The 24,275-nt window shown below is 40.3% G+C and overlaps 1 protein-coding gene across 6 annotated transcripts in view; it reads right to left on the bottom strand.

Moving 5' to 3' along the window:
- Positions 1-22,027, bottom strand: part of NCKAP5L (NCK associated protein 5 like) — a 48,962-nt gene extending 26,935 nt beyond the window's left edge. For 2 of the 6 annotated variants that reach the window (XM_023504260.2, XM_023504263.2), the window contains exons 1-5: positions 20,844-21,934; positions 11,047-11,228; positions 9,621-9,696; positions 3,446-3,566; positions 2,132-2,200 (exon numbers count right to left, since the gene is read on the bottom strand). In XM_023504260.2, coding sequence (XP_023360028.1) covers positions 2,132-2,200; positions 3,446-3,562 — 186 coding nt within the window. In that variant the 5' untranslated portion in view covers positions 3,563-3,566; positions 9,621-9,696; positions 11,047-11,228; positions 20,844-21,934. The other 4 variants (XM_031937931.1, XM_031937932.1, XM_023504262.2 and 1 more) reach the window with 4 other exon arrangements.
- Between the last annotated feature and the right edge of the window lie 2,248 nt (positions 22,028-24,275).

The following is a 24,275-nucleotide window of genomic DNA, read 5'->3' as shown; positions in this document are numbered from 1 at the left end:
TTGCCATGAGGATTTAGTATGTTTTCTTCCTTCTAGTTCCAAGATCTGTCTATTGATTTATCTGTTTGTGAAGTTTTTTTCATCTTGAAACCTTTGGTTTTTCAGACTTTTTCTCTTATATTCCCCAATCCCTCTTTTTCCAACTACTTCAGTCCTCTTTCCTTTAGGCTCAGTGCAGTCACATATCCTGGACTCCCAGTCCACAGTTTTACTCTTGTTTCTCCACCATTTTTCTTTTTTTTGCAAGGCAAAATCAGAATCTGCTACTTTTGGTAGGATAAAGGGAAGGTTTTCTGGAAGATATTGCCTATCTATGGAGCAGTGCCAGGAAAAAGGTGACCCTCACCTTATGCAGAGTAAACTGGTGGAGATAAATGGGAACAGAGGTGGGGGAAGAGTGTTGGAATAGCTCAATAATTCTGTAGGAGGAGATCTAAACACATGGGTCTTAAACACAAGCTCACAGGTCAATTTGTATTTTACTGCCAGGAACATGGGGACTGCTAAATGAACATTTTAGGGATGAAAGTTTTCCAGTGTTAACTTCATAAGAATTTTATTTGGTCAAAATTCTTTTTCATGTACCGTGGATTCATTTCTATGCTCTATATCAAGTACATAACTACTCTTCTGGATTTTTTCAGGATCTAGAGGAAGTATTTATTTCTTCTTATACAACATGACTTCTACATGAATGCACATTTATAACATATCAAAGTGCTTACTGTCTTAGTGAGGGGGGAAGTGAAGAAGAAAATTAAAACCAAAACAGTCTCAATCTTCACTGAGTCCCTCACTGTCAAAAGGTGAGTAGCCCTAAACATCATGAGTCCTTTGGAACTGTGACTGGTTGCCATGCTGATCAGAATTTTAAAATCTTTCAAAGTCATTTTGGTATTATGTAAGTTGTTTTTTTGGTTCTGCATCTGCTCATACATGTCTTCCTTGGTTCCTCTGAAACTGTCCCATCTTCATCATTTTTTTATAGTGTAATTCATACATTCATATTCTATAACTTAATAATCACCCCCCAATTTATATGTAGCCCAATTATGTCTAATCCTTTGCCACAACAAAAAGGGCTGCTATAAATATTTCTTAGACATAAGGCCTTTTCTTCTTTCTTTGGTCTCTTTGGGGTATAAACTTAATATTAGTACTACTAGGTTAAAGGATATGAACAATTTAGTAACTTATTGGGCATAGCTACAAATTACTGTCTGCCATCTCTTTGGTATGTCATTTTTTTTTTTTTTTTGACAACTTCACCAGTTGGATGGATGTAAGGCGGAACTTCAGAGTTGTTTAATTTGCTTTCTCCAGATATTAGTTAAAGCACTGTTTTCATATGTCTGTTTTATTGACAATTTGGATTTTTCCCTCTGAAAAACAGCCATTCATATTTCAACTATTTAATGGAATGGATCTGCATTTAACCATTTAATGGATTAACTTAATCTAATGGATCTACAAACTAACTGCAATTAGTTTCATTTGTACAAAAAAAGTATTAATTTTATGTAATCAAAATTATGCATTTTGTTTCCTGTTATCCTCTATAGCTCTTGTTGGTCAAGAATTATTTCCCATCTATAGATATTACAATTCTTCCTTGTTCCTCTAATATGCTTGACATTACCCTTTTTGTATATATCACGTACCCATTTCAAGCTTATGTAGCATGAGTGAGATGTTAAATCTATACCAATTTCTGCCTAGACTATTTTCCAATTTTCCCAACAGTTTTTGTTGAACAGTTAAGTTCTTATCCTAATAGTTGAGATCATTTGTTTTATTAAGAACTAGGATAGTGCTTTTTTGATTTTAGATCTTCTGTTCCTCCAGATAAATGTTATTTTTTCTAGATCTATAAAGTAGTCCTTTGATTGGCACAGAACATATAATTTAATTCAGGTTGTATTGTCTTTTTTATATTGTTTCAGCTTACTCATGAACAATTACTATTTCTCTAATTATTCAGACCTTTCTGAAAGGGTTTTTTGTAATCGTATTTATATAGTTCTTTTAAGTTTGTTTCAAATTTGAAAGAAAGGAACCAGAATAAAGTCTTTGAAACCTACTTCTTGATTCTCCCACCCACCCAGTGGACATGAAGCCTACTGTCACTGACCTCATCCAGGCAGCGCTCATAGGTCTCTCGCTGACTCTCATTGGCCTGGGCCAGTGCTGAATTTTCTGCCTAAACAGAAGAAAGAACAGCAAATTCATGGATTTACATAGGCTTCTAACTTATTCTTATATATTTTAGGAATACAATAAACAAGCTATAGGGTCTAGAGGTAGGGCTCTAGGGAAAGAGCTATTTTTCATATAATGTTCCTCTAACTCCATTTAGACAGGGATTATGTTTTGTTCCAAATCCTGTAACTCCAACATGAACAGCACAGGTCTGAGTCACATAGATAATTTTAGGTAAGTTTGTTTCTAGAACCTTGCCTTTGACACCAGGAAAATCTATTTCTCTGTAAACACTAAGTTCTAGTTTAGTGGTTGAGGAATGGAATGTTCAAAATTTTAGGCTAGAAGGCAGGATATGAAGAAAAAGAAAAAACAAAATCACTGCTCTAAGGACTCCTTATAGGAGAGAGAATAAAAGACAAGAAGGAACTTTAGTAGAGAGAGTTAGGTAAAGCTGCTGCAATACACTTTGCTTAGGGAGCTCCTGGGCTTTGGGTGGAGGGAGAAAAGGAGCATAGGGAAAAGATGTGGCCCCTCCCAGGTGCTCATTATTCTAACTATGCAGCCCAGGGCAGTACTAAAATTACTTTTCTGCAACAGTATTACTAAGAATGAAAGTCAGGGATTGACAGGAGACTCATCCTTTGGACACAAGGGGCTAAACAGTACTAAAGATCACAGGATTATACATTTAAAGATAAAATGTGCCACAGAAGCCATGTAGTCAAGCCCTCTCATTTTACATATGAGGAAACTGAGGCAGAGAGGCATAGATAGATACAGTTCTTAAGTGGCAGAGTTGGAAGTTGAACTCAATTCCTCTGTGTGTCAATTCCTTCAGACCTAATACCAGCAATCTGGTTTAGTTTGGGGATGGGACTAAGCATTTATGTAGTACCTACCACATAGCCAGGCACTGTTAGGAGCTTTTTACAAATATTATCTCATTTGATGCTTGCGATAACCTTGTAAGGTTAGCACTATTATTACTCTCATTTTACAATTGAGGAAGGTGAGGTAGAAAGAGGTAAAATGATTGCCCAAGTTCACACAATTTATATCTGAAGCTGGATTTGAACTCAGATTGTCTTCCTGATTCTAAGACCAGTACTCTATTTACTGACACATACTGATGCCTGATTTGGCATCTATCCCCAATTCTTGGGGTTAGCAGAAATCTCAAAGTTCTCCTGCCCTATCCACTGCCAGCTCTCTAAATCTATAGACCCCACCCTGATTATCTTACCTCCAGTTCCCGAAGTCGATGCAAAAGTTCTTGGCGAGTCCCTAACTCCATGTTAACGCTGCCTCCTGGCTTTGGGATTCCAGGGTCCCCAGCTGGTTCCTCAACTTCCTGAGACATCAAGCTTTTGGAACATCAACAATAACAACAACAAAAAAAACCCCAAAAGAATTTGAACAGGAATTATGAAAAATAGGGCTTTCTATGTTACTTTTCTTATATGTTACATGTTCTTGTGGTTCATATTTAGTTTTCACATAACAATCATCATCATCATTACCAACCAAGTCCTATAAACCAAGTATATGATAAAAAAGTGGCAGAATAGAATACGTGAAGGAATCTGTGGTTAGAACTGGCTCTGCTAATTCAGTTCCTGGGATCTCAAGTTTCTTCATCTGTAAAACAAGGGGATCAGGTGTAATTCAGGAATCAGCAAACTATTTCCATGGGTCAAATAAAGAATTGTTTTTACATGTAAAAACAAGGTTTTATTACATTTTAAAATGCAAAAGCCATTCTGAGCTTGCTGACCCTGCCATAGATACATAGTCTTCAAACTTTTATTATTTTTTTCCTCCAAAATTTTTTGATCATAACCCTTCAGGAGTAAAAAAAAAAAACAAAACTGCACATGCTCCCCTATTATGTATGTAATTAATTTATAATTATATAGTTATGTTATACACATATATTATCACTTTATATATTAAATTATATACATTAATATATGCATTAAAAACTAAATATTTAATTCTAGAAGAGAATTACTGGAGTGTAATGAGAGGGACATGGTCATACACATGATAGAACAAAAACATTTTTGCATCTGTGCGGCTTTGAGGCAGAGTTCAATGAGGAGGCTATTGCAATAATTCAGGTGAGAGGAAAGGAAGGTCTAAAAATAGGCAGTGGCAGTATGTTATCATACTAATCCTTTCTAATGAAAGGAGCTATCCTGGAGCAAGAAATGACAACATTCTGAGACTGACTACATATGTAGGGTGACAGGGTCAAACATGATACAGAAGCTGTGAATCTCAAGGCAGGAAGGATGGTGCTGTCCTCTAGAGAAGAGGTACTTAGTTTTTTGACCTCATGATCCCACTGTGATTATTTAGTCAACATCTGACTACATGAATCCAAGGACTCTGTCTGTGTATTTTCTTGGCAAAGACACTGGCGTGGTTGCCATTCCCTTCTCCTGTGTGTCCTTATTTTACAGATGAGGAAATTGAAATAAATCAGGATGAAGTGACTTACCCAGGGTCCCACAATTGGGAAGTATCAAGAGACCAGATCTGAACTCAGATCTTCCTGACCCCAAGCCTGGTGCTCTACTGTACTACCTATCTCCCTTATACTCTTAAAAACTAACAAGGCCTCCTTTTTATGTGTTATATCTATATTTACCACATTAGAAATTAAAACATCTTACTACTATTATGAAAAGTTTTAACCTAGTAGACTACCTAAAAAGGATGTAAGGGACCCTTCTCCTTGGACCATACATTATAGTAATAGAGAAGTTCAGAAGAGGAGTGATTTTTTGGGGAAAGACAATATAATCCATCTGCTATGCAGATCAAAACCCATCCATGATCACTTGTCCTGTGTGAGTAGTCTGTCCCATCGTATATGAAAAAAGATCATGAAACTTTTTACTTACTAGGCCCTGTTTCAGAAGACAATAGATACCTACTCTGATACCTACGATAGGCACAAAATAATTTGGAGATGTGGAATTTTCCCAATGGAACCTGCACAGCTACTGCTCTGGGCACCCTGGAAACATAGGGTTATACCTTTGGCTTACAGAGATTGGGAACTTACACAGTGAAAAGAATGGAAGCATAGGGAAGAACAAGGATAAAGATCATTTTGGAAACATTCTCCCAAACTGCCTGTTGCTTAGAGAGTAATGTGTGACCTATTCCACTTTCCAATTGACTAATTAATCATACCTTAGAGTGAGGCCACAGCCTCTAATTTAGAAATCATCTAGAGGAGTTAGAAAGTTCCTGTCTGTGCTTTTGACTAAGAATGGTTTTTACATTGTAAAATAAAGTTTTATTCTACTAATTCACAGGAAACCTGGCTGATTTGATCCTCAGGGTAGTCGGTACTTTTCAACCCCCTGGAATCTAGACCAGTGGCCTCTTCTCCATTGTCTTTTCCAACTCTAAATCCAGTGGGCTTTATGAACTCAATGATAAGACAGGATTAGGGGTAGGATTATGAGTCAGGTATGTAGAAGTCCCAATTTGGGAACTGACACCAACATCTAATAAATCCCCATTTCTTTTAGTTTTCAAAATATAGGTAGGTTAATTCTTTTAATTCTAATGTAAAAGCAGGTCACCACTGAGAGGACCTGGACTCTCTAGAATCTTGGCACTACTACTAACTTGTTGAGCAAAGGCTCTGACTTTTCATGTATCAAATGATGCTTCTCCACCTCACCCATATAAATGGTAAGTATTCTATAATACAAATTTTTAACAATCATTTTAACTGCCGGATTTCCCTAAAACCAAAATCCAATAAAAAGTGACTCCCCAAAAACATTTTTACAGTCAAAGGTTCTGATAAAGGCCTCATTTCCCAAATATATAGAGAATTGACTCTAATTTATAAGAAATCAAGTCATTCTCCAATTGACAAATGGTCAAAGGATATGAACAGACAATTTTCAGATGAAGAAATGGAAACTATTTCTTGCCATATGAAAAGATGCTCCAAATCTGAGAAATGCAAATTAAGACAACTCTGAGATACCACCACAGACCTCTCAGATTGGCTAGGATGACAGGAAAAGATAATGACAAATGTTAGAGGGGATGTAGGAAACCTGGGACACTGATACATTGTTCGTGGAATTGTGAATGCACCCAACTATTCTGAAAAGCAATTTGGAACTATGCTCAAAAAGTTAAACTGTGCACATATCCTTTGATCCAGCAGTGTTACTACTGGGCTTATATCCCAAAGAGCTCTTAAAGAAGGGAAAGGGACCCACCTGTGCAAAAAAATGTTTGTGGCAGCCCTTTTTGTAGTGGCCAGAAACTGGAAATTGAATGGATGCCCATCAACTGGAGAATGGCTGAGTAAGTTGTGGTATATGAATGTTATGGAATACATACTATTGTTGATGCTGAGTGAAATGAGCAGAACCAGGAGATCATTATATACTTTAACAATGATACTATATGAGAATGTATTCTGATGAAAGTGGATTTCTTCGACAAAGAGAAGATCTAACTCAGTTTCAATTGATCAATGATGGACAGACGCAGCTACACCCAAAGAAAGAACACTGGGAAATGAATGTAAACTGCTTGCATTTTTGTTTTTCTTCCCAGGTTATTTTTACCTTCTGAATCCAACAAGAGAACTGTTCAGTTCTGCACACATATATTGTATCTAGGAAACACTGTGACATAGTTAACATGTATAGGACTACTTGCCATTTGGGGGAGGGGGTGGAGGGAAGGAGGAGAAAAATCGGAACAGAAGTGAATGCAAGGGATAATGTTGTAAAAAATTACCCAGGCATGGGTTCTGTCAATAACAAGTTATATAATTATTAAAAAAAAAAAAAAAAAAAAAAAGGATTATTATTGTTTGGTAAGAAATGACCAGCAGGATGATTTCAAAAAGGCCTGGAGAAACTTACATGAACTGATGTTGAATGAGATGAGCAGAACCAGGAGATCATTATACACAGCAACAACAATATTATATGATAATCAATTCTGATGGACATGGCTCTCTTCAACAATGAGATGAACCAAATCAGTTCCATTTGTTCAATAATGAAGAGAACCAGTTACACCCAGGGAAAGAACTATGGGAAATCAATGTGAACCACAACAGAGCATTTCCACTCTTGTTTTTGTCTGCTTGCATTTTTGATTTCCTTCTTAGGTTATTTTAACCTTATTTCTAAGTCCAATTTTTCTTGCGCAGCAAAATAATTGTATGGATATGTATACATATATTGTGTTTAACATATACTTTAACATATTTAACATGCATTGGTCTACCTGCCATCTAGGGAAGGGGATGGGGGGAAGGAGGGGAAAAGTTGGAACAGAAGGTTTTGCAAGGGTCAGTGCTGAAAAATTAGCCATGCATATATCTTGTAAATAAAAAGCTATAATAATAAAATTTTTAAAATAAAAAATAAAATAAAATAAAAGTTTCAAAATTCAAAAAAGTGACTCCCTGATTGAAGTTTATATTGTGTAATAATACAAAAGGTTCTGGTTGGAGGGGATGGTGCAGTACACTGAGTTCTAGGTCACTATAGCTTGTTCTTCCATATGCATACTGAGGCTCCTCCTCCCAACCACTCAACCTATGGGTTTCCTACAATCTGCTGTACTTCACCTACAGAGGTGGTCTTAACCTTGATCTCGCCCTCACTCACAAGTGCTCCACTTGTTCATGAGCTCAGAAATTCCTTTATCTGATCATAATTTTTCAACTTTTTATCTCTCCCTATTCTTTATGGCTCTTAATCCTGCTTTTCATCCTTATTGTAAACACTAATCCCTCCACCCTTCAGTTCTCTTCCAGGTCATCAACCCTACAAAGGCTAAGCTGTCCTTCCTTCCCTATCTCAATGTTTAGTGAACAATTCATCTCTTTACTCCCATAAGTCCTTTGCCCCTTGTTCTCTCACCAATCACGCACTGTTAAATTCCCACAATCTAATTCCTTTGCACTTATCCATGTGCAGATGAATAGAGCTCAAAGATACCACAAAACTATGCTGACTGGTCCACTACCAATTTATGTTATATAATCTCAAGTGGGCTCTCCCTTCTCTCAGCAAAGCAAACCTCTTACACCACCTTAATCATTTAGCCCATTAAGTACAGTGGCCATTTTAAACATGCTCATTTCTTCCCAAAACTCCCCCAAATATCCCTTCCCCCTATTCTTTCAGCTGACTTTGCTCCTGCTTCATTTCCCTTTTCATTTCATATCATTCAAGACATTATCCCCCACTATCTCCTCCTTCACCCTTTTATAAGAGGTAGCTTTCACAAAGCAAACTCTTCAATATTCATCCCTCCTATTTTTTTCAGCAGGTTCTCCATTATCTTCATTTCTCCCTAAATATCTGTTTCTTCCTTGTTGCCTATAAACAAGTCTGCTTCTCCCTCATCCTAAAAGCAAAATAAATAAATACATAAATCCTCTAACTGGCCTTGCCAGCTGTTCCTATTTTTGATTCATGTCCTCCTCTTAATTCTATGAAAAAGCCATCCAGCACTAGATGCCTATACATCTTTCTCCTTTCTCTAGCTAACAATGCTTTCTCCAGTTATCAGTAATCTTAAATGCCAACTCTAATGGCCTTTCCTCGATCCAGTTTCTGCAACACTGGACATTGTTGATCACCATCTTCTCTTTTAGCTCTTGTTTTCTTCTGGTTCTTCTATTTGTCTGATCATTCTTAGTTTCCTTTGCTGCATCTTCATCTGTGGCACAATCACTATCTATGGGTATTTCCCCAGGGTCTGTCCTCAGCCCTCTTATCTCCCTCTATGGCAATCCCATCAGCTTCCACTGGCTTGATGATCATTTCTATGCAGATGATATCCAGATCTATATTAAGCCTTAGTCTCTCTCTATGGTTCCAGCCACATATGGCTATTTGCTTCTAGGACATTTCAAATTGTATATCCACAGGCATCTCAAACTGAAGACATAAAAATTTAACATCAACATATCCCAAACTCTTCTTTCTTCCCAAATTCCCTGTCAAAGGTACAAAGTGTTTTTTCATTTTTATCTGAATTATGAGCCTGAACTCCACCCTCAGTTGTGGAGAGGGCAACTGGCTTTATTTTAGTACTTTTTTCCACATGTGTATCAGATAATCTGTCAGTTATATCTTTTCTACAGTAGTTCTGCAAGTTTTTCCTACTAAGTAGGAAAATCCACAATCCATGGGTAGAAAAAAGATTGGTAGCTTGTCTCTCTAAGGAAAGGAGCTCAGTAAGTGTAAAGATTTATGCATTACCTTTTAATTATCATATTTTATTAGACTTTAAAGATTGCATCTTTACTATACTATCCATCCTCCATGTTTTTAATTCTTCAGGGCCATTTTCTCCTCCAGTCAACATTCCCCTCCATATACATGACAGTTTGAAGCCCTTACCTCTCTCTCAGCTCAGCAATTTGAAGATATCACAACTACAATTGCTACAGTGGTCACCTTCTGTCAGTCACCAGGCCTGGAACGGGAAAGCACAGTGTCATGGAGACAGAGATTAGTCACTTTTTCTGGGACAAACCAATCAAAACACCAGAAAAGTCTGAATATATGTGCAGTGTATCATACCTATAGACCTCACATGTTTGCCAAGGAGTTGGAGAGAAGTCTTTTCACCTGTCTTCTTTAGGGCCATGCCGATTCTTTTTAATTTTGCAACATTTACTTTTGGTTATTTTGTAATTGTTCTTCCCAATTATGATTCCAACTCTTATATACTCATCTACTTTCTTGGACTTCAATAAGCTCCAGGGGTGATTAACTAGTTCTTTCATCTAGTCCTTTGCTGATCAACAAAGGTCAGCTAGATAATCAATGAATCTCAGGAGCCAATTCCCCAACAAAGCCTCCAAAATCTCTTTTAAAGCAAAATTCTTGCTTTGTCTTCATTTGCCTAATTGGGTTTTTTCCTTGCTTTTACTTTTTTCTCAACTAACCTCGTAAGTATCAACATTGCTAATAACCCAGTCCAGCCAGTCCTACAAGCAAAACTTTAGGTCAGAGTTATCTGACTCACCCAGTTTATCTTTTGGGTCTTAATGGCTTCCTTTTCCCCTACAAAAACATGCAGTACTAAAAAAAAAATTTTTTTTTTGCAAGTCATTATACAATATCTCAGGGTATAAGGAACTTTAAAGGTCATTTAGTCTGATTTACATCTGAGCAGTTGTTTAAAAAAAATAAAAATAGGATTATAGTAAAAAATCATGAACTCTGAAAATACAACTATATTGTCTGAAAACAAAAGGTATTCACTTCAAAGGCAACTTAGCCATTTACTATTTATGTAACTTTAGGCAATTCAGTTATTTCTCTGGACCAAATTTCTTAATTTGTAAACTAAGAGGATTGACTAAATGACCTTTAAGGTTCCCTACATCTTCCCCCCCAATCATTATTTGTGGGGAACAAAATGAAAATTTTGTGTAAAAGAGAAGCATGCAACTTAAAAACACTCTTTAGAAAGTCAATCTGTTATTTTAGGGACAAAAAATATATTCTATATAACTTAGTTTGTTCATGATACCATCGAATTATATATGTAGAAATCTGAAGGCCCCTAAAATAGAATCTTTGAAAATTTGAGGAAAACAAGGTGGGGAAGGGGTTTTCGTTCTTCCCTGCGTTGGATTTATAAACTGGGTTTTCCTCCTGGATTTTCCATCTTCCCTCTCTACCTTATTAAGTCTTCTTAATTACGAAAAGATAGAATGGTATAGTGTGAATAATAATGAATGAATTTGGAGTCAGAATGGATGTCAGAAGCCTTTTTCATTCACCCAGCAAATATTAATGAAAAGTTACAACATACCTACTTTCCTTTTAAGTCCAGAAAAAGATGTGTAAGACACAAACAAAACCCTGTTTTCCAAAAGGCAAAGATATAACTACAGGAAGGAGGAGGTAGATGTCCTTGTGAGGGATGAGACCACTCCTCACTTGACTCCAGGTGACTGTTGCTATTAAGCCAACTTCATTCAGATCCTGTTTATACTGTAAAAGGATGATAATGATATCAGGAACTATTTTCAGTCCCAATGTCCATCTAGTTTCTAGTGTGCAAGGAGGGAGAAGGACCAACACCTCAGTCATACCTCCCAACTTCCTTTTAAACAACATGAGGATCAGAGCATTTACATCTTTGTGCTAGTACCTCACACACAGGAGATGTTGAATGTTTATTTGAATGCATACAAGTAATCTCTTTTAGGAGAAAATATTTTCTCTCTTGACAATCAGGGGATGCCTTTTTTCCTGGCATATGAAACCCACCTAAGTCCTAATCTGACAGATCCACAAACCAGATGGTAAAGCTGAGGAAATGACAGCGATAGCTGTAACATTTCTTGAACATTGTAAAGGTCTTATAAAGTGCTTTTCATCAACTGTCACTTGATCCTCACAACAACCCTGGTAGGCAGTGACTGCTATTATCCCTATTTTATAGATAGGAAAACTGAAGCCTACAGAGTTAAAACAGAGCCACACACCCAATCAGTCTCTGAGATGTGATCTGAACCTACTCTCTCTATGCCATGCTATAATGACCTGGAGCCAATCTCACTTCCTCTTTCCTCATACATTCAAGATTTCTGGGTATAGAACTCTCACCCAAAAAATTTCCTCTGGGCTTATCTAGTCCCTTTTAAAACTGTGCACACAATGGAGTAGAAATGGGTACCTGCTGCAGGGTAGCTAGGTGGCACAATGGATAGAGCACCAGCCCTGAAGTCAGAAGGACCTGAGTTCAAATTTGACCTCAGACATTTCACAACTTCCTAGCTGTGTGACCCTGCACAAATCACTTAACCTCAATTGCCTCAGGGGGGGAAAAAAAAAAGGAACGGAGACAGTATTAGTCAAGGTAAGAGCTTGACAATTCTAGAGACTAAAAGGGGCCTCATTACTGAAGATGCATCCTTAGTCTGGAACCAGATATTTTGGTAATTTCATCCTAAATCAAAACCGTGGATGAGGGAAAAAGAATCCAGACAACTTAATTTCCCCCCTCTGTTTTCCTGACAACTGGTACCACTAGACACAATAGCTCTTTTCTTCTGATTGTGAGAAGACACATCTGCTCTGGAGAATTGGGAGGACTGGCTACAATCCCCTCTAAATCTCCTTATACAAACACACACACACACACACACACACACACACACACACACACACACACACACACACCCTGCTAGGAAACTTGTGGAGTTTACATTGGTGATCTTGTCTGGATCTCTGAGATGAATCCTGTGTACACAGACAATAAAGGGCAGAAATTTTTTCCATAGCCCACTACCAATTATGTATGCTTCCCTGAGGCTCCAGGATATCAGATGAATACTTCCTTCCCCCAAAACATGCAGGGTTCCCCAGCTTTAGCACAACACAAGTAACAAAAATAGCAGCTGCAATGGGGAAGGGAATGGAACACCAAAACAATGGATTTATTTATAGGGTCACACATTAGGGGTTCTGCAGACTCTAAGTCCAGGGCTTCTGCTGCCTTTTATTCAGATTTCAGGGGAAGAATGGGCAGGATTTTACACTATAATCTGGGCAGACCATACTCATTCTGATGTTATTTCCATCTTTCACCTCTGCATTTCTCAATCCAATCCTCATTCTCAAGGTCCACACTAATTTCTATTCTTTGTGTTCCTCTTAGACTAATAGGAAGATAATTGTTTCATGTTGGGTGGAGTTAGTCTTGATTCCTCCCTACATAGATTAAGGTTTAGAATAATATTTTTTTGTATATTCTACCACAGTCCCCATTCCAGGGGCACATAATAGGCTATTTATAAATGTGAACTAATAGAGAACTCAATATTCAGAGTGGGAATTACTGGGGAGGGGAGGTAAGTGAGATTATCTAATAGGCTGAGGATTAATATCTATTCCTTAAAGGTCCTACCTGTCAGGATGAAGAGGCTGAAGTCTCACACAATCTCTCTTCCAACTCTACCTGTCCTGATGTTCAAATTCAGTAAAGTGCGAGGGGTGAAGGAGCAAGATCCCACAGGGGCTATGGCCTTGAGGAAACTTGCAACTATTACAGGCTTTATTTAGCATACTCTTCTCTGAGCTAATCCAACTTTACCTAGAAATGTTCTCCCCTCCCTAGTCCATGAACATTGTAAATCTACCTATCTTCAATCCCAGAAGATCAAGGAAGCCAACACCTTTTCAACCTTCTAGGCGTAAGTCAAGATTCACTTCTGATCCTTTGGAACAGAGTCTGCATATAGGAGAGCAGCAGATCTGATAATGGATTGGCTTCTAACTGCTCTAAAAACACAAGAGAGGAAAAAACTCTATGGGTTACATATGAAGGATAAAACAGGAAAGCAGTTTCTCCCTTTCAACCTCAGAAATGTGTCCTAGTCAGTCCAGAACTCACAAATAGGTGCTTGACTCTCATACATCTCCTAAATTTCCATAATTCAAAGCCCCAGGGTGACCCATGGATGCCAAGAGAACAGGTTCTGGCATGCAGGGCATTCATCTGGGCCTGAGCAACTCCAATCCTGATCTGAGTCCTCAAGGACCAACTGGCAGGGCGTGGCATGGACCAAAATGCTGAGGATCTGCCTATGTGGTCCGCTATCTCCAAAAGAGGAAGGGAAAAGAGTAAAGGGTACTAGAGGAACCATGGTATTCCTTCAAGCCCCACTTTAGGCTCAGCTCTGTCCACTAGCTGGGGACCAGAATCAAGAATGATATATAACTCTAGCCAAGACCTTAACCTCTCTGGGTCACAGTTCCCTCATCAGGCCATGGTGAAGATGAATGAGGTCATGTCTGGCTTCGAAACAATAATTGCAGCAAAGAAGTAGGATATAAGATAAACCCACACAAATCAAATCCCAGCAGGAAGAGACTGAAAAATTCCACTTAAAAAAATGTAGGATATATAAATAAATATAACATATAAACATAAATAAAATATATAAAATGTTTGGGAGTCCACCTATCAAGGCATACATGGGAATTATATGAATACAAGTACAAAACTTTATGAAACAGAAACCTAAATAATTGGAGAGATCTTAATTGACCATGTTTGGGCCATGCTGACATAATAAAAATATAATGTTTCCTAGATTAACTAACAAAATTCATTTGGGGAGAAAATGTCTAAAATCTCAAAAGAAATAACAGACAAAGTGAAAAGGAAAGCAGCCTGGCAGTATCAGATCTCAAACCACACATGGAAAACAGTAATTATGAAAACTATTTGGTACTTGGTTAAAATACAGAAAACTGATTAGGTATGTAACATTCAAAAGGAAATGAACATATCATTTAATTTGATAAATTCAAAGACACCCAACTACTGGACTCACTATTTAACAAAAACTACTGGGAAAACAAGACAGCAATTTGGCAGAAATTAGGCTTAAACCAAATCAGTCACTATAGTGTTAATGAAATGAATTCACAAGAGTCAGGAAGATCGGAATTCAAATTTAGTTTCAGACATTTCCTTAGCTGTGTGACCCTGGGCATGTCACTTAAACCCTGATTGCCTTAATTCACTGGCAGAGGAGATGACAAACTACTCCAGCATTTGCCAAGAAAATTTCATGGGCAATATGGTCCATAGGGACCAGGAAGAGGTTCCACATGACTGAAAAATTGAACAACAACAAACACTTCATATCTTTTGCCAATATAAGCTCCTAATGGGATATATGACTTAGATATAAATGATCACAGCATAAACAGATAAGGAACAAGAAAAGAAATAGCTTCTGCAACTCTGAATAGAGAATGAGTTCATGACCAAATATGAAACAGAGAAGATCACAGAACATAAAAGAGACAATTTTGATATTATATAAAACTAAAAAGTGATACACAAACAAAATCAATGCAATTAATATGAAAAGATATTACCTGAAAAAGCTTTGCAATTCCTACAAAGACAGTATTCTAGAGTTCAGAATCCTCTCACTGGGAAGTATCTGGTGTTGAAGAACAGATTAGCAATCTGTTTAAGAAGATCTGGGCCTCAGAGATAGTGTAGTATAGCAGAGACAGTCAAGAAGCTCCAGGGTTCATATCCTACCTCAGACACCTTTAACTATGTAGTCCTGATCAAGTTTTAGATTTAAAGATGTAGTGTTGGAAGGTATCTCAGAGACCACCAAGGCCAAACCCCTCATTTTATAGATGAGAAAACAAGCTCAGAGAACAGAGGTAAATTGACAAGTTACACATCTAGTAAATGGCTGAGGTGTGATTTGAATCCAAGTATTCCTGACCCCAAGTCCAGCATTTTATTATGCTGCAAATCCTGTCACCTTTCTGAAACAGGCTCTACGTTATTAAAATAAGAATTAGAATAGCACCAATTACATATGGTTGTTTTGAGGATCTAATGAGAACATATGTTAAGTACTTTGCATACCTTAAGGCATCATATATGTTATACCTTATTGTAATAGGCCTATGCCTATTATTTGATGGATTCTCTCCTCCACTTACCTATTTCCTAAGAAAAACAAAAACAAAAGAGAATAAGGGACAGAAAGGCAAAGGCTTGGAGGTGTCTTCTGCAAAGGAAACAAAGGGCCACAAACTAATTACCCCCACCTTCTTCTCACCAGCCCCAATCTATAATTGAAGGGAAAGCTTAAACTTTGGGAAATGGGCCTAGGGCTGAGGTACAAGGTACTATGTAACCTGGCAGAAAGGGTCTTTCCCCCCTTAAATATTAAGCTCCCCAGAGTTACTAGCAGTCAAAAGAAGGAGCCTAAAAAGACATCCATACATTGAGTGGGAGAAATAGCTGATTCTGCCCGAACATAGACATCAGTTTCCACATCCTTCAGGCAATATCCACAAGGGGTTTAGTGCAATATTAACATACCTGGGGCCTAAGGCAGTGTAACCAAAGAAGTGTCATGGTTCAATATTCATGGTAAAAGTGGGGATGTATCATCATTTGAAGGATTCAAGGATCCTTTTCTTGAGGATGCCCAACATAGTAGGCTTCCTTAAATTTCTCTTTTCCCAACATTTAGTTCCCAGTTTTTTGGCCTTGACATACACATTATTCCCAAAGCCAAGAAGCACTTGTAGAATGTTTTCATTAAGTGAGAGAGGCTTCCAAAGAAAATCTTATGTCCTTTTAAATTTTTCCTTCCACAAAACCCTGCACTTTCAAACTAGGGCTGGGGCACAGAACCAATTCTTCCTTTCCTGCCAGGAAAGAAGGGCCTAAGGCAAGTTCAAACCTACTAGAATTTTTGTAGTTGTTCACAGCTTCTCCCAGGTCCTCAGGTGACCCCAGTCAAGTTTAGATGTCTCTGGGAGGTAGCTGGGCAAGAGGTCCAAGACTGACTTGCACTGATTCTCTTATTCTATATGGGTAGTCTGGGGTCCAATAGCTGAGTTGCAGGCATTTAAAAGGGAATATGAGCAGTTGTTGTACATGAGATCCCAGCAGGGAGAGGCAGAAGAGGACATGAGGGGGAGTCAGCCTAGTGATATTAAAGCATTTCCTTTATTTAGAAATGGAGATGATCCTCTCAGTTGGGGGATGTAGGAAGGGGGAGTGAGGGCGTGTGTGTGTGTGTGTGTGTGTGTGTGTGTGTGTGAGAAGACAGGTTATCTCATATTGAGAAAGACTATGAAATTATCTTTGAAGGGCTAGACTAACAAATAATCTGTTTAGGAAGTGATCAGGACAATTTCTGTCTCCAAACCTCTATTAGCCTCTGAGAAAAAAACTCTGGATTAGAGGAAGAAAGCTGGAAATTGGCAAAAGTGGCTGAAAATGGTGATGTTGAGTTGCCCAGGAAGTGGGGGTGAGGGAGAGTTGGAAAAGCACTGGCTCCTAGAGGTAGCTGGGGTGCTACAGTCAGTGTGGAGGGTGTTTCAACAGATCCCCATACCAATGGGCCAATTATATCCCCCACATCAAGCCCAGCCTAGAGCTACGGTGAATCAGGCCCTGGGAACCTCCACCACTAAATAACTACAGAGCCACACCCCAAGAGTTGGAGGGCCCCCCAATCAAAGCCCAGAAAAATCCTATTGTGCTCTTTCCCATTCCCACCTCCCCCTAATTTTAAAATCCAGAATGTGAGCCATTTAACAATTTTAGATTGGGCATGAAGGTATGGGAAATGGGAGAACTGAAAGACAAGATGGAATGAGAGGTAGAACTGTAGGAAATAGTCACTAATTAAACACCTAATGAGGATGGCTAGTAACAACCCAACAAGGTTTTTTTTAAAACAATGTGCAAAGGTGGGAGTGATGGTAAGAGAATGAATTCAAACCTGGCATGGCTTTTTTCATTGCTGTAGAAGCATAGTTTTTCTGAAATTGTAATAACATCAATGATAATTTCCCTTAATAACAACTTGGTCTCCACCAATTCTTTCATCTGTATAGCTCCCCGGGCTGGGCAAAAGGTAATTAGTGGATGAAGTTACACCCTTATGATGGCATGTTATTAACTCACTGGCACATGCAGGGAAACTGAGGCAAAAGGAAAAAAAAAATCTTCCATTACTGAACTCAGGACCTCCAAAATATTGTCTTCTGAGTCTCACATCACTTGAAGACTGAAGACAGAATGATCAAATTGCCCTTCAACTTTTATCGGGTATTAGGGAAGGGATGGTTATCCTATCTCATTCACTGTTGAAGATGGCAGCTACTAGGCCCTTTCCCTGCCCTGGCTAAAGAGTCAGAGTTATATAAAATGATAAAACAAGGATTTGACTTCTGGGTACCCCTTTCAAAACTCGTGAAATCTTGTCTTCTGATTGGCTAAAGCCACTAGACAGCAAGATCCCTGAAATAATTCAGGGGAAGTACTCTATCAATGTCAACTTTATCAATGTTTATACTAAAAACATTGCTACCTTACACCTTTGGGTCAACAAAAGGTAGGATTTATCCCAATTCTGGCTCTTAATTTGTCCATCTCCATATTACAGTTCTCTTTTCTCATTGCCCCAGGCTTCCACTTTCATATCTTTTAAACAGGAATTCTATACAGTGGCAAGGCCTACCTGGTTCATTCAATGAAGCATGGGACAAAAGCTTGCCTTTGCCCTGCTGCCACCCTAGAAATGCCAGGGTAAAGAACCTTAGTTCTCCTCCTTACCAAAGGCAATCGAGTCCAGCCCCACAGATAGGCATTGCACAGGAAGACTCAGAAATGACAGGAACAAACAAACAAACAAAAAAAAAGGCTTGGGAATAAGCAACAAATAGGAGTTTTCACCAGTTCTTCAAGAACAGGTTTGGATTTAAGATTCCCCCATTTTAAGGCTTTTGAGTGCTTCTCCTAGATATAACCTTAGATATATCAAAGATCTGATAAGACGCTCCAGAGGAAGTCCTTCCTCATTCTCAGGGAACACTAACTGCATAGAACCCCCCAAGAACCCAACCCCAATTAAGATAATTAGCTATTTCACGTCCTGCCTATGCCTCTCTCCAATCCTATCTCCCAGTCAGCTGGACCTTCTCACATGAGCTAATCAGTGTGTTATAGTGGAAAAGACACTGGGTGGGAATTGGGAAATTCAAGTCTAATACTGGGTCTCAACCACTTAAGTGATCTTAAGCAAAAATAAAAATATACATTTATATGGTGTTTTAAGGTTTACAAAATCCCTTCTGCTTTCTAAGGTAAGAAATAGTCATTCATATTCTCAATTATGGATGAAGAAATGAGGCCCAATAAGGTAAAATCATTTGCCCAGCATTATCATGGTCTATAAAGAACTGGGATTTGAACCAGATCTCACTCCTATGCCTATTTTATGCCAAGATGCTTCCCTGGGCCTCACTTTCCTCATTTGTGAAATGAAAAACTGGACTGATTTTTTGAGATCTCTTCTACTTTTTATATTCCAAGATTCTATTATTTTAATATAGTGGGATGGTTATTTGAATGAATTTGTATGTGACAGTTTCAAAACAAATCCTAAATATGAAAAAAATCTAATCCAATCAATTCATTAGTATAGCTAGTAAGTTCAAAATACTCTTTGGTGTCAGGGAAGATATAGCTGCTATAGAAAATGACAGATGGGAGCAATAGGATCACCACAAAGATATCAGGTGGTCTTCTTTTAAAATAAGGGTTCTTGACTCTTTTTTTTGGTATCAATAGACCCCTTTGGCAATTTGATTGATGTCTATTAGCCCTTTCCTTGAAATAATATTTCTAAATGTATGAAAATAAAACAATACATAGAAATAATGATGTATTTTTTTTTCCCCAATCAAGTTCCTGGATCCACTAAAATCTATTCATAGACCCCCTGGGAAAGGGGGGGGGGGGTGTATCTGAGGAATCCAGATAAAACCCCTTGAATTAGGGGATCAATTCATGCCTCTACCATCTCTTAGACAAAGTCACCCCCAACTTTATGATGAAACTGGGCCCAAAGCAATCTACCTTGAAGAAGTGACATATATTGTCTAACCTTTAGTAGATAATTCAACTTCATCTAGGGTGTTTCAGGGAGGGATGTGTATCAGTGCAAATGATTTTTGATAATGTTTTTTATTCTGGGAGGTGACACAATCTATACCAAAACTCAGGATAGGACACTAAGACATTCTCCTTCATATGTACCATCTACTAGAAATATGACCACATTGAGCAACTAACTGTGCTGAAACTCAAGTCTCCACTGTGTCAAGTGAATAGAAAGAGAGAAATGACAGTACATACAAACTGTGATGGTTCCCAGTACTTCTAACCTCCAATGTTCCCAGTAGCACCCAAGAAACCAAGGATAAAAAGAAATAAGGGGGACAGAGGGGCCTCTAGCTCCAAAGGAGAAGAACAAGTTCCAACCTGGAGAGCCAGACTCCAGAGAAAGTCCTGTGGCCAGGGAAAAAAAAGGCGGGGCTGGAGGGAATAGTTCTTGAATAAAGAGGTAGGAGGGCTTACAATCAGGAAGATAAGATAGGCCAGGTCGGAAGAAGTGAAACTGGGGGATGGATGGGAAGCAGAGGGGGAAGAAGCAACTTCAGTTCTGAGTTCCTAAAAGGGTGTAGTGCAGCATGGCACTTCCCCCAACTTCCCGTCTCCCTGTGAAGGAATGGATGAGCTTTCTCCCTGGCTCAGATACTAAAACAAGTCCAAACAGCTGAACCTCAAACTGTCTCCTGGGAATCTGCCTATTTCACTGCTCTCCTCCCTTCTTAATCCCAACTTAAAGGACCAACTCAAATACTAGAAGAGCCAAAGAATCTCAGCAGAGGCCATCCTCCTGCAGACTTTGCCAGTCCTGTGACAAAGGAAGGAGAAGGGGAAGGTATCGGCTGCAACCTCATCCTTGCCCTCCCCCTCCATGATTTCTTTGCCTAAGACTTCAAACCAAGTCACAAGTAAACTGACATTTAAATTGAATTACTGGCTTAAGTCCCCTGATGCCTGTCAAGTCTCAACCCCAGGCTTTCTTCCTTCCCAGGGCGCCACCAGCTTCATCCTGCTACATTTTGGAGCTGGCTACGTTTCTGGGACAATAACCTCCTCTTGAAGTTCAACTTATTCTCCTAGTCCTCTCCCTCTGCTGCCTTAGGAGTAGATAAGGGGTGCTCAAAGGACCAAGGTCACCTCACCCTTGGACCACCTGTTTTGAAAACAGGGCTCAGCTGCGAATAAGCATCTGCCGGGGCAAGGATGTGGAGTTCTTCTGAGTCCAGAATCCCATCAGCCGAGGAGGAGGAAGAGCTTGAACAGCGGTGAATTTTTTCACTCCCTCCTTGACAGATTTCTCAGAAGGCTGGCACGGCATGAGCTGAGGAGAGACTGCAGAACAGTCTGTGGACCCTAGTTAATTTTCCTCAAGGTTACAGGAAGGTCTCTATCGTTGTTGGGAGAAAAGGAGTTGTCATATAAGGTCTCCCTTGATCACCCCATCAACCTCAATTCCCTCTCTCAGCCTAGAGGAGATTTCTAACTGACCCCTGGAGGATGCTGACCCATTTGACCCTCAGTGCGGCCCCAGGGCAAACCCCGTGCCACGGGAGCTGACTCGGGGTGCAGCGATGGAGGCAGTGAGCCGGGGATAGGGGAGTGCGGGTCTCGGTGCGGAAGGGGTCTGGATCTTAGAACATGAAGGCTGAGGCGGAGTGGAGGGTCAATCCCCAGCGCCGCCCTCCGGTCAGGGTAGGGGCAGTGGCGGGCACAGACGCATTTCCCGCATTTGTGTGGCCCCTAAGCCAAGAGCCCGGGCCCACTTCGGTGAAGGGGGTGCCTAGGCCCCACTTCCTGCGTAACCCACCCCCATTCAGCCTTTTCTTCACCCTCCATCCTCCTTTTATCCCACCCCATCCGCAGAGAGTTCTGAGCACTGGAGGAGTTCTGTCCCCTCGCCGTGGGGACCGGAACGGGGTGGCGGACTACGATGCTCAGGGCAGGAAAATAGAGGGAGCGGGACAAGGTCAGGGACTCAGGCACTGGGAAGGGACCGGCCCCGGAACACCCCTCTGCCCCTCCAGTTTTCCTTCCGGGGACACGGAGCGTGCGCGGAGAGGGCGGGGGTGGGGGGACGCCGAATGGACCAAGCCGCGGGCGGGAGCGCCCCCAGGGAGGAGGGAGGAGGCTGGGGTGGGGTATGGGAGTCCGTCTGGACCAAGGCCGCGCTGCTACGAAAGCGTTAACCTTCCTGGGCCGGGGCTGCCCCCGCTTTCCGCAGTACGATTCGCGCGTGGCCAAGACTTACCGAGGGCTCTGGCCGGGGCCGGGCCGGGCCGGATCCACTGGGTCCATGGCAGATACGGCTGCGGCTGGGGCTGCGGCTGCGGCTGCGGCTGAGGCAACGGCCCGGGAACGAGGGGCGGAGGAAGGCAAGGTTCGGGCCGCCGCCTGATGTCAGGGCTTTGAAGAGGCCTTCTGGTTCCGCCCCCTCTCGTCCAGACCTCGCCCTCGCCCGCTCGCTCAGCCAATCACCGCGCCCCTAGAGCTCGGGCCCCGCCCCTCGCCTCTGCCAGTGGCTCTCGGCCCGAATCGGACTCTCCTCTCACACCCCCCACCCCGAGCCGCGTGCGCCGCTTCCGCCCAGTCTGGGAGACACTGCCGGTTATCCTACCCGGCCGCTCTGATCCACCTTTTCCGTGCTGGGATTGGTGGCCTTGAGGCAGGGCGGGGTGGGGGCTGGGGGAGCCTCGCCGCCTCCTTTGGGCGCGAGACGGGTGTGCACATCTGGTGCATACCTGTGTGCACGTGTCTGTGTCAGCGAAAGTGTTTGTATCTGCACCATGACGTTATATCTGTATGGGTGTGATGTAAATGGGGAAGAGGGTGCTCCTTAGCCTGGGATGCCCTCACCTTCCTCCCCCTCCTAACGGTTCCAGACAGCCAGGGACTGGATGTCCTCGTACTAGTGCGCTATTGTACCGTCGTAAATTTAATTTTCTGTTAATTCTGAACACGACAAGTAGCAACAAACACGTCCGTATACTAAGAACAGTAAAAGAAAATGTTGCTACGAAATGTTGGTCCGGGACACAGGATCTCTAAGATGATCCGTAAATTTTTTTTTTCGTCTGTAACAAATTAAGATTCTTACCATCCATGGGGGCAGCTAGGTGGCGCTAGTGGATAGCCCTAAAGCCAGGAGGACCTGAGTTCTAATGTGACCTCAGACGCACTTCCTAGCTATGTGACCCCAATTGCCTCAGCAACAAAACAAAAATATCTTACCACCCTATCTCTACCAAGATTTTATTATTTGTTTGGTTAATCTGTATGCTATAGATATTTGCAAGCATTTCCATGTTCTGACAAATTTTATATGAACCGCTGGCAAGGAGACAGGAAATGAACTAAATGATTTCTAAAACTGCTTCTAGCTTTAACATTGTTATTATTCCCACTCCCCTCCCCAGGATTTTAATTTTGATTCTTCTGTTTCTAAACTTATAATAATAACAAACACCTCCATATACTAAGAATAAAAAAGAGGATTTCTATCCTGTCTTAACTTTATTGTGTTGTTACTCTTTGTGACCACATTTTGGATTCTCTTGGTAAAGATGCTAAAGTGATTTGCCATTTCCTTCTCCAGCTCATTTTACAGATAGGGAAACTGAGGCAAATGGGGTTATGTGACTTCCCCAGAGTCACAGCTATATGTCTATGGCCCGGTTTATACTCAGGTCTTCCTGACTCCAGGCCCAGCTCCATCCTCTCCAATCACCTAGATCCACACCACCAAACCCTGACCCTAACCCTCACAAAAAAGGTTCCTTAATTCTCTTTACTTTTGTGTGTGTGTGGTAGTAGTGAAGTTGGGGAGGACAGAAAGAGTTAGTGATAGTGATCCCCCCCAAAAAAGGGGAAGAGAGTCAAGGGAAAAAATGTAAATTTTAATTCAACACATTGGTTACAAAGCTAGACAGCTTTGTCCATGTTCTATTTTAAAAAAAATAAACATAGGTCAGTTCTTAAATTTTTCAAAAAAAATTTTTTTAATTAAAATGTATGGACCCAAGGACTAGGCCACAGGGGCTAAGGTATAGAGCCACCCAGTATTCTGTAACTAGGCATGAAGTTTTCAACAGTTTCTATGGAGTGACTTGAAAGGGGCCTAGATAGATCAATTTTTCTATTTTTTTCTTTTTAGCTCGCTACAACTCCTCTCCTAATGCACTAGTGATGATTTTATTTATATCTATGGCCAAAAGTAAGGAGTAAAGGGGCATTGGATAGGATAGGATAGGTAATTTATTCCTCCATATTCAAGAATGCTAAATATGAATGAATTAAAACAGTATTCAGTAACTTAGTTCAAGACTGTCATTATATAGGGCAGGTAGGTGGTACAGTTGGCTAGAGCTCTGATTTGAAGTTGGGAAGATCTGAGTTCAAATTGTTCCTCAGACACTATGTGTCTTGGGCACTTCATCTCTATTCACCTCAGCTCTACAGTATCTTTGCCAAGAAGAGTAAAACATGACTGAACAACAAATTGTTATTAATCTGTTTGGAGGCTGATACTTAAACCTCATCACAACATAAAGCAGTTTACAAAACTGCTAATTAGGAAT

Source organism: Sarcophilus harrisii, chromosome 5 (assembly GCF_902635505.1).
Source record: "Sarcophilus harrisii chromosome 5, mSarHar1.11, whole genome shotgun sequence".
NCBI lineage: Eukaryota > Metazoa > Chordata > Mammalia > Dasyuromorphia > Dasyuridae > Sarcophilus > Sarcophilus harrisii.
The sequence above is the reverse complement of the archived record's forward strand: the minus strand, read 5'-3'. Positions and strand labels throughout refer to the sequence as shown.